Raw genomic sequence first — 10877 nt, 5'->3', positions numbered from 1 at the left:
GGGGGGGGGGGCGGAGAGATGGGCGCGAACACAGGCGTGCTGGGGAGGAGAGACGGACATGAACGCGGGCACACTCAGGGAGGGGGGACGGGCATGATTATGCTGGAGGGGGGAGATGGCCGAGATCATGGTTGTGCTCCTCCAGGAAAGACAGGTGCAATCGCAGGCACAGTCATGTAGGAAATATGGGTGTGATCTCAGCCATCTCCCCACCCCCACCCCAGCATGATCGCAGCCATCTCCCCACTCGGGAGCGGGGGAGACGGCCATGATCATAGTCACCACTGAGTCAAAATTTGTATGAAATTTTTGTTCACAACCCGATCTGGTAGTGAACTGAGGCATTCGTGAGCCGAGGTACCACTATACAAGAATGCAAAAACAGCTTGGCTGTTAAAAAAAGTACCTCTGGACCATATTTATTGTGGTTGTCATTGTCCTAGGGAACTGTTCTGTGTCTATTTCACAAAAGATGCCTGTCACTGAAAGATAAACATTTAGACAAAAACATCATATATGGAGGTTGTAACATCCTTACGCAGTCCTGAATGATGTATAATGCATACTATGCTAGATGTAGCTGTTTGCAATGTATCAGGATTGGAGAGACTGATTTTTATATAGCATTCACAGGATTACAGATGGGTTACTAACAGACTACATAGATCTAGGGAGCAACTTTGTTTCTTGCAGGTGCACCCTGATCAAATCCAAGGAGTGAAGGACTGCTGTTGCGTGGTGCAGTAAATCTGTAGCCCCTGTGCTTTGGCTTGCTTTTGCTTCAGCCTACTCAGCTGGAGAGCAGGCAGTGGCACAGTGCCAAAAGGAATATGGCCTTGATTTCTCTGTGATAATCAAGGCCACGGGTGCTTCTGCTGCTCTCTGAGCTCCAACTGCCTGTGCCACACATGGTTGGCAAATATGCAGTGGGAGGAACACCTAAATCCCACATTCACACACCCTTCTGAACATACGTTATCATAACAGAGAGTTCTTATGATGTGGTTGTGTATACATTGTAAGTTGGTGCTATTTCATAATTAACTTGGCATGCATGTTAAAGCCTCGGGGAAATAATAAAAATGAACAGACCAGTATAATATATTTGTAAAGATATGCACCATACATTGGATTGATTTCAGCTATAAAAAGCCTCTGTGTTGATTTGGGCTAATTCAGTGGCCACATAAGCTGGGGTAGGCACATGGATTTCAAGAGCACATTAGCATAAGCAGTGACTGAAAACTGTGGTTCCATTGTACGATCCAGATGCACAAATCTGATTCAAAGTATGAATGCCAGAGCTGGTATAGTCCTCAGGAACATGTGCAGGTTTGCCTTTAAATGTATCACCACACTCTTACCACATCACCAGATACATGTTTGTTTTGTGGCTGGTCACTGCCTGTGTTGTCTGTGGTGCTCCAGCAATGATTTCACTGTTCCACATTGTTCATCATGAACTGCCTGAGACACATCTAGAATATTGTGAGCCAGATTCACAGAAGCACATTAATTCTGAACGGAGAAGCAAACCTTGGGCAGAAACATTTTCTGACTTGTTCAAATTGCCATCTTAGCAGTTTGTACTGCGTTTTCCCTTGAAATGCTATATTGTTTTAAAAATTAATACAGCATGTCTGAGTATCCCACAAGACATTTCAGAATTGATTTCTCTAGCTGGCCTTTCAGAATATTTCAATACTCATATTGTTGAAGTCAAGTTCCAGACAGTACAAAGACCCACTTCCCAGTTTACCTTGGGAGTGTGACTGCTGCCAGCTTATCAAATCAGGTGGAGGGCAAATTGCATTGGGAGCCAGATCTGTTAGTTCTCTCATGAACAGTTTTGTGCAGAAAATTAGCTGGATTCCCTGCTTTCAGCTTCCTGGACTCTGGGCCACTTTGCAGCAGCCCAGAGTTTGAGTTCCTGGCAAGCATAACCAGAGTTCATGGGGCGCTCACCAGGAATCAAGCCCCATGCACTGTGCAATCGGTGCCATCCTTTTGCACTTGCTGCTGCCGCCAACAATATTGAGTGAGGAAGAAGATAGGCTGCTGGGAATGGCAGCTGGGGAAGTTTGCTGCTAGTGCAACTGGGGTCTGTGAGCATTGGCGGGCTTCCTGTTGGCTTGCTTTGCAGGACTGGGCCAAGCAAGAGAGGAAGTCCGCAGATTCTGCAGGGGTGAGTTCCAAAAGGGTTCATCTCAACCCTAGTAGGAACATGTCTGCTTCCAAGCATGTATCCATGAAGACCACCAAAGCCCAGTTGCCCTGGTCTAGTAGTTCAGGAGGGTTGCCAGGCTGTGTGTTTCTAACAGAGGCCAGCTGTCCGTATGCAGGTGGGCATGTGTACCCGTGAAACGAGTCTAATGAGAAGACCCAACGTCGGCTGCTAATTCTGCTAGTCTCACCCAGCCTCTCATTAATTTGAGTCTAGTCACCCCCACTGTGCACTGAGTAGGGAGTTGGACCTGATGCCCCTCTGGCCCCTTCCAACTCTACTATTCTATGATTCTAGGATTCCAAAAGTGCTCTAAAAGTACCCTATTTAAAAATATCTGGTAGCCATGCAAGTACAAATGGAATGATCAACTGATCATCTACATATGTTTACATATGAAATGTTGTCTATTTATGTTTATTTATGTAAGCCGTCCTGAGACGTTAAGCAATGGGACGGCATATAAAAACTCCAAATAAATGAATAAATATTATTATTATTATTATTATTATTATTATTATTATAACATTTCTATGCCGCCCCTTGCCGAAACCTCGGGGCGGCTTACAACATGATAAAATACATTGAAATACAATAGTACATAATAAATTACCATTAAATATAACAATACAAAAAATACATTGATTTACAAATACAAAATTAAAATTATCAGTATAAAATAAAAATATAGGAGGAGAAAGAGAAGGAAGAAGAAGTTGCCCAGGCCAGATCATATGTTTTAACAATTGAAATGATGTTTAAATAAAAAGGTCTTTACCTGGCGCCGAAAAACCAGTAATGACGGTGCCAGGCGGACCTCTTTGGGGAGTGAATTCCATAGGTTGGGCGCCACCGCAGAGAAATATGAATAACCAACACTTCTGTTTGGCAAAAGAGAATGCTTTCTTTATTTTTAGGTGCATGTATTACATCAGATGTCATCCTGAAAGAGTCATCCTTGCCTGCATAGGAGAAAGCAAGTGAAGTACTTCTTAGGAATGGCATCTGCCATCCATGTTTTTTTCCTAAGCACTTATATTTAAAATATCTTTCTGGGAAATGTACACATGCACATGCACGCATGCATGCCAAACTGCCCGATGAATCCATGACAGTGGTTGCAGACCTCTGTTATTTGATTGTTTCTGTGTCACAGGTTCAGGTTGTGAGGTTCAAACTGGGCTTGGTACATCCTTGGGATGCTTCGGAGATCTTTGTTTTAAATGCTTCCTTTTTCTGATTTGCTTTTGCAGTCCTTCACAAGCAACCCAGAGAAGTGTGCCTTTGTTTGCTCGAACTTGGAAGGATTGCTGCCAGGTAGGCAAAAACTTTAAAGAACCATATTGAAGGAGCAATATTTGCTCTCTTGACAGCAGAAAGCATTGCTGGTACAGCTCATCTCCACGCTGACATTTACACTAGCCCGGGTCAAGGCAAAGGTCCAGCTGTGACTGCACGGGAGCATATTGTGGGCAGTTGTTCAAACAAAAACAATCAAGGCTGCCTTAATACAGTCGTGAAGTTTATCTGCCTGCTTCAAACTGGGGCAGGAAAATCAATATTAAAACTTTGCAGAGTAAGTCATTCCAAATTTGATCATTTTTCTCTGCACTCTGAAATATTTACCCCAATAATTGAGCCATTTGCTCTTTAAGTTTTGATTTAAGTTCACTGGGGTGATTTGGTCCTTGGTGAAAATGATAGCATGATTCCAGTGGTCATCCAAGCACTAATGGAGGCCTATCCTCTGACTGGGCTGGGCCTTCTAGCAACACCCCAGGAGTTGTTACAAGATCCCTCCCATGAGAAACAGGGTGCTCTGCTGTTGCTCACCCAACTGCAGGTTAATCCGAGCATCTGCAGGATTCAAGTTGAAGAGTTGTGACAGAAAGGACCAACCTGGCTAATAACCCAGTTATGCCCTCCTGTTTTCCTTTTGAAAGAAACACAAGCCAGTTTCCATGGTCCCCCTCCTCTCCATTTTAACCTCACAACAGTCCTGTGAGGAAGGATAGGCTGAGAGTCCATGACTTGCCCAAATCACTGAGCAGGCTTCAGGGCTGACTGGGACCTCCTAAGTCCCAGTCTGTCACTAACCGCTATTCCAGAGTGGCCCTCATATTGCAATGAGGGAGGCAACCCCCTCGCCTCACTGAGTTCCATTATGAATGCTAGCGAAGGTGACTGTGGAAAAGTCTTTCATGTTAAAACTGATTTTCTTCTATATTTGAAAATAGCTGTACCAATTAGTTCATTACTGACCCTCAGTGCAGTCTCCATTGTGCTGATGTGGGGGCAAAGCAAGGGATGAGTAGACCCCAGCCAGGCAGCAAATCTTCATTGCTAGCCATTCTGTATGCTACCATATCATTTTCCTATTGAAGGATGGTGTGGTCCTGGCTCATATCGTGGCCTTGGCATGAAGAACAAGGTTTCTTATGGCTGACTGCAGTGGGACCTCTGCTGGAGTGGAAACTCAAAGGCATCATTTGTGGCTATTCAGTGGCTACTTTTTTCTGAAGCCATCCAACAAATACAGAGGGCCTAAGAAAGGGGAAAAGGCTGTCTCACATTTTATGTAGTGAGAATGCTGCCACATCTAGATATCTTAAAAGGCTGCCATGATTCCCCCTTTTCCCCAAGTTCATGGAGCAGACAAGATGGATTCTAGAACTGCATTGAGATGTTCAGCAATACTGGAATAATTCTGCAAATGGTGGGAGATGAATACATGGATTTTGCCTGTCAGTCCAACCCCTCCGAACTACATTTCTATATAGCACTGTATTCTAGATATTATCATCAGTGAATTTCTTTCCTGTGCATGAAGAAGCTGGAAAAGCTGGGCTTTTTTTAACCCAGGTAGGGTTTACAGCTGAATGAGGATGGGAAAGGGAAATTATTTAAATCCAACTATTCTGAAGTTAGAAAATTGTGGTGGGTTAGAGGGAAAAGCTGGATTAAAAGGAAACTGTATTCCTTAGAAGAGCATGAGCACAGCATCTGATGAATAAGGTTGCATGCAGGTGCAGGATTAGGGCCTCTTGGGAAATGAATGATTTACAGCCTGTCAGCATCTCCAGACAGACAGGAAGTCAATGGATTGTGTATAGGTGTTTGCCCCAGCCTTAGCCAATATCTCATTAAACAGCAGAAGTGGCTATCAGCTACCACAACTACGGATGTCTCTCCTAGTTTTCTACATATTTATTTTCATAGGTCAAAACCCATGTTTAAAAATTGAGCTATACATAATGCATCTTTGGCCTTCATACCACAGAAGGTTCTTATAGCCTAGCAAGTTTGCTGTTTTCACTGACTGAACATTTTATTAAAACACAGGGGTTTGGAATTGGGTGCGATGGGGGGCTGATGTGTTGTAATGCAGTTCCTGGCAGGGACTAGGAAAGCCATGCTCAAAAGCCCGAGTTGGGTTACTATATTCATTCACACAAACTGGTATGGCTAAAACTGTCTAGCTTAGTTTCCACAACTTTCCAATTTTTTGAAGCACGAGTTCATTCTGACCCATCCCTGTACCTGAATTCAATTTTGGGGTAAAATGTCTTTATGAAAATACATACACATATGCATGCCAATCTCTTCCTAATATAGAATTATTTTGCAGGAAAGTTTTCCAAATATACCTATTTTTAAAGAAGAAATTTCCCTTATGTACCCTTTTGCATTCCTTTTCCCCTCAATAACCATTTTGAACAGTGTTCCCTGTATACATTTTTTAATGGTTTTATTTTTCAATCAGGGAATTCAGAGAAGTGAAAACAAAGAAACAGAGAAACAGAGCAAGTCAGAAGGGGTCTCCCGGGCCATCTAGTCTGACCCCCTAAAAAAAGTGACTAAGGACAATTTATTTATTTATTTGAATGTTTTTATAAAGTTGAACTGTTCTCTAAAACAGTATACAATAAATTAAAACTACACAGACTCAGAATCCCAACCAAATCCTAGACCCATATTAATTTGAGAAATACAAAATAGGTATTAAAATATGGTCCAAACAAATTTCTCCCTGGTCCCAGGCATAGGATTACTGTTCAGATGATAAAATACTGCTGTGAAATACCTGAAGCACAGGTGGAATTTAAATACAAAGAATAGCAAACAAGTGGGAGCTCCAAACAAAATGCCAGAGCGTAGCCTTCTCTATCTAGGTACCTTCCAGATGTTTTAGGAGATGTATCCTATTTTAAAGAAGATTTTTGTCCTTTTATGAGAAGGATGTTCAATTTCAGTGTCCTTTCCATGAAAGGCAAATTACAGACTGGTATATAAGTATACAACACAATTGGGTTGTAATGAGGGACTTTCTGTAATGATTTTATCATCACCCTTTCATTTAAGATTCTAATTCATACAGTGCCTTCTTAAGGAAGGATTCTCTGTCCATTCAGCCAAGCCATTGCTTTAATTAGCCAGGAAGGGAAGGATCCAGTGCATCAGCTTCACACTGCAGAATTATGTCAGACATGTGACATAACATCCCAAACAGAGTGCATGGTCTGCAGTTCTTTAGGGTACTGAAACTCATGAATAATCAAATCTGCAAAAGTTCAACCTGCAAAAGCTGAGGTTTGACTGTACTAGTGGAAGAGTATAAGCATGAAGTATTATTATATTTTTTACCATATGTATTAGGCAATGTAACTAATACCATTTACCTTTTGGAACATCATTGTATACAATATTAAGTGCTTTGTAAGCATGGGTCACTTTATGTATTCAAAAGGTTTGGTGTGGAACCTCCTGGATTAATAAAGCTTGAAAAGGAGATTGAACAAGAAGAAACACTTTCCACCCCTCTTCCATCCCCTTCACCTTCCCCATCAAAATCTCCTGGCAAAAAGAGCACAGGAAAGCTCCTGGATGATGCGGTGAGTGTATGGCAGGCTGATGGGTTTCAATACAATTCTTACTCAGGCTTCCCATGTAGTTGAGAGCTATACTGTTGCAAGGGATAAAGGGGAATATCAATTATTAAGTTAGCTGGTAGTGCTTTTTATGGAATCTGTCATAGAATACTAATTTGGAGGAGTTACATGACTGATATGCCATCTAGTTTTCTGCATGTGCTTCATTCCAAGCCTCTACAAAGTCAGTGCCATTAATCTGGACTCCACGCTTCAGTTTTACACTGTGGGAACAAAATCCCATCACACTAACATTTCATACCTTAGTGCTCTGTGATTGGCGTGAAAATGCTGGGAGTTGTAGAATAGTTTTCTGCTGAAACACCCAGAGACTTGAACCCTAAGTTGCTCAAAGACCTAAGGTGTTGAGTTCTAAAAATCAAAAACATTTTTAAATCCACAGTTGTGTGCTTCAGCACCTATTTCATGGAAACACTGGGCTACTTCCACTCACATTGGCAATTTTCAGGGTATGTTGGAACAAGCCCTTGCACCAAGGAATGTACAACCTATATTTTGGGAATGCAGAGACCACAGAGGATGTGGACTGATGTGGAGACAGGAGTAAACAGAGAATAATCAATATTTGGGTAATTACACTAATTTAAGTTTAGCTACCCTTTGCCGTGTTATGAACCCCTGTAGTGGGACCAGGGTCTAGGGGTTGTCTATCAGGTCTGGGATGCAGGCAGCATGTATCCACCCCAAGAACACCAAGATAGGGGATGGTAGAATGAAGGGCCAGAAGTGAAGGCAAACTCTGGAATAGGCAAAGGTGAAATACAAACAAGGCATGGAAGAATCAGAAACAAAATCAAAGTTCCCTCTAAAGCAAGACTGCGCAAGGTAAAGTCAAATAGAACATGGACATGGTAAGGAAGGGTCTTGTTGAAGCAAGGGCTGTTAGGACACAAGGTCAATCAAGGGCAGAACTAACCACGATGTGGTCCCTGCAAAGGCTTGAGTTGCTGTGGCAAGAGTGGGCAGTGCAGGAAAAGCTTCTAGAGCTGCTCTGGGTGGTAGCACAGGCGCAAATTTTCACAAGTTCGTGCAGGAGTGCCCCGGTCCTGTAGGCACTTCCAGGGTGAATCCCAAGGGAGCTTTGCTACACCTTCAGATCCTGACATACCCAGTGGTGTTTAAGCTGGATTTTGAGGATGGAATTGAAGGAGATGAAGCGTGGTGTCACACAGGTGTTTTCAGGGATGGTAGACAGCCTGTGATGCTGCAAGGGAGAAAGGGGAGGAATGTTTGAGGCAGTTCTTTGGACAGTTGAGAGTGGTGCAACCTGAGGAGGTGGATGCATTTTGATGCACAAAGAAGACCAGGAGGCAGGGCTATGGTGGGAGCCTGTCAATCTGGCAGCCAATTGAAAGCCAGGACAGTGAGTTAAGGGGGTGGTCCAGATGTGTGCTCAAATCAAACCCATATTATGAATCTGACTGGTGGTGGCTTCGAGGTGTCAGGCAAAAAATTTCTCAATCTCAGCTGGTTTTAACTGGAAAGCAAACCTGAGGCTTTTGGCAATTGGTGCATTGAGAACTATAAAGTTCACTTTCTGGTTCATAAGTAAAACTGCACCTAATCTGAATAAGTACAGCTCTGAACAGCTAAGGGTTAAACAGGAAAGGTGAAAAAAGAATTCTAAAAAAGAACCTGTTACTATGGCAACATGTATATCACATGGTGGGATGTGCCACCTGGGAGTTACAAAGCCTCTTTGAAAGGCCCTGTGTCACTCCTGAGCTATAAAGAACAGACAGAATTTGGTGCATTTTAACAGTGCTCATGCGATATAATTTGTTGAAATGCAAACTTGGTTAGGTTTAGCATTTTTCTCTTGCACTTTTAACTTTGCAAACCCTCTCACTGTGGCTGTCAGGGAAGGATGGAGGCAAAGCTTATGTGTTGCAGTGTAAAGGCAAATGCAGTTCCTGATGATGAAGGAAAGGGAGAAGAAGAAGATGAAGAATAATTGAGGTGATCTTTAATTTACAGAATAACACCTAAAGAACACATACTTAAGCCATTCAGTGTGATCTCCAATCTTTCCTCCCTGTGACAACAGTAATTGTAAAATTAGCTGTGGTTTTCTTCATAGGATCCAGATGTAAAGACTCTCTTTACTCATTTGGACTCTGTGCATGCAACACTGAAGGAAAGACAGAATGCTCAATCTCCTTTCCCTCTAAAGTGTAGGGTAACTTTCTCAAGTGGATGCTTCCCATGCAGTTGGGAAGGCAGGGACATTGGGATGGAGGAACATCTCATGGACTTCCTTCATGGATCCAGGAGAAAGAAAAGATGGAGGGCAACCTCTCCCCTCAGAAAACTGACTCCTGCCATGTGTTTCTCCTGCAAGAGAAACAGCTACAGATCAGGGCAGGGCTAGTGTGCTCCGCCTTCTCCTATATTTGGCACACATGGGATGGGAATGCCTAAATAGGGCTGAAGTTAATACAGGACTGAATGCAAACTTCCCCCTGGTGCCCAGTTTCAACATTGTGATGTTGCTGATACTTTTGGAAAACAGCCATGGGAAGGTCAGAGAGAAGGCCTTATGACCTTTTTGCTCAAAGATAAAAGAGCAGTATCCAGACTCAGAAGTCCTTCAGGAATAATTGGGGCAAACTTTTGCCACCTTCATACATTACTCACAGCATTGGTAAGGTGAGGGAACAGCAGTAGAAGCCCATTTAATGAGGATTCCCATCCATTTTGCACTGGAGTTAGGTCTTCGCTTGGTGGACCTGCTAAGTACTGCAGGGTAGTTGAACAGGGGAAGGACTCATGCCATTTCTCAGACACACTACTGGAGTGCTGTCCCAGCTGAATGTGAAAAAGGTCCCACTCATGTAGCTATTATAACTTCTTCCCATCCCACCACTCTTAAGTTCCCTGCTGAAAATATTTGCAGGAAAAGTGTTCACTTAGTCTGTATGTCTTGACAATCTTTGGTCATTAGAATATCCCTTTCATCCTAGTGGGGATTGGCACTTCAAGCCTCACAAGTTTCTTGGGACACCCCCTTCTTCCTTTCCCCCCGAACTGCTGGCTTATATATGTCATATCAAGAATGAAACATGATATAGAACAGGCAGGATAAGGGAAAGCCTCCTTGTGCCTGAAAGAGAGGAGGGGTAGTGGGGAGAGATCCAAGGTTGGAATGATACCACATCATTTCCCCCCATGGGTGCAAATGTTTTCTTTGGCCTTAAATCCAATACTTCTAGTTTATAATTGATAGATACTGTTCCACTTGGGGAATAGATGGTGATTGTGGTTCATGAAATGCCAACATTTCCCCAAATGTTGGGATGAATTTTCTACTAAACTTGCTAATGTCAGAACTGTACATCTAAATACCCTAGTTTACAGTTTTTCAAATTACTACTTTTAAAATTTTAAATAGACTACATTTCAGATCTTTTTCCTTCCTCCTAAGAGGAAAAGAGAGATCTTGTAGGCAAAGAGCAAACCCAACCATAAGTTTTATTGTCCTGTGGCTTCTAGACCGTGTCTGAGGGACCATATGATTTTTTGGATTCCCAAATCTGAGGTCAGATTTTGACCTCAGACCAGGGGACTGGAAACCGGATCTCTGTTCCCTCTCCCCAGGCCCCTCTCTGCTGGCCTGGAAAGAACCACTCTGGCTGCTGTCCAGGGTAGAAAATCAACCTTGGAAAAGGGTAAGAGGAGGTATTATGGGTGTGGATGGGGAAGTG

At 42.9% G+C, this 10877-nt stretch overlaps 1 protein-coding gene across 1 annotated transcript in view; it reads left to right on the top strand.

The window, feature by feature from the left end:
- GAS2 (growth arrest specific 2) overlaps nt 1-10877 on the top strand; it is a 97065-nt gene that overhangs the window by 47245 nt on the left and 38943 nt on the right. The window contains exons 4-5 of the mRNA XM_044425991.1: nt 3478-3541; nt 6972-7116. Of these exons, the coding sequence (XP_044281926.1) occupies nt 3478-3541; nt 6972-7116 (209 nt within the window). The remainder of the gene's footprint in view (nt 1-3477; nt 3542-6971; nt 7117-10877) is intronic.

This window comes from Varanus komodoensis, unplaced genomic scaffold (genome assembly GCF_004798865.1).
Source record: "Varanus komodoensis strain SLA01 unplaced genomic scaffold, ASM479886v1 scaffold16, whole genome shotgun sequence".
Classification (NCBI taxonomy): domain Eukaryota; kingdom Metazoa; phylum Chordata; class Lepidosauria; order Squamata; family Varanidae; genus Varanus; species Varanus komodoensis.
The sequence above is the reverse complement of the archived record's forward strand: the minus strand, read 5'-3'. Positions and strand labels throughout refer to the sequence as shown.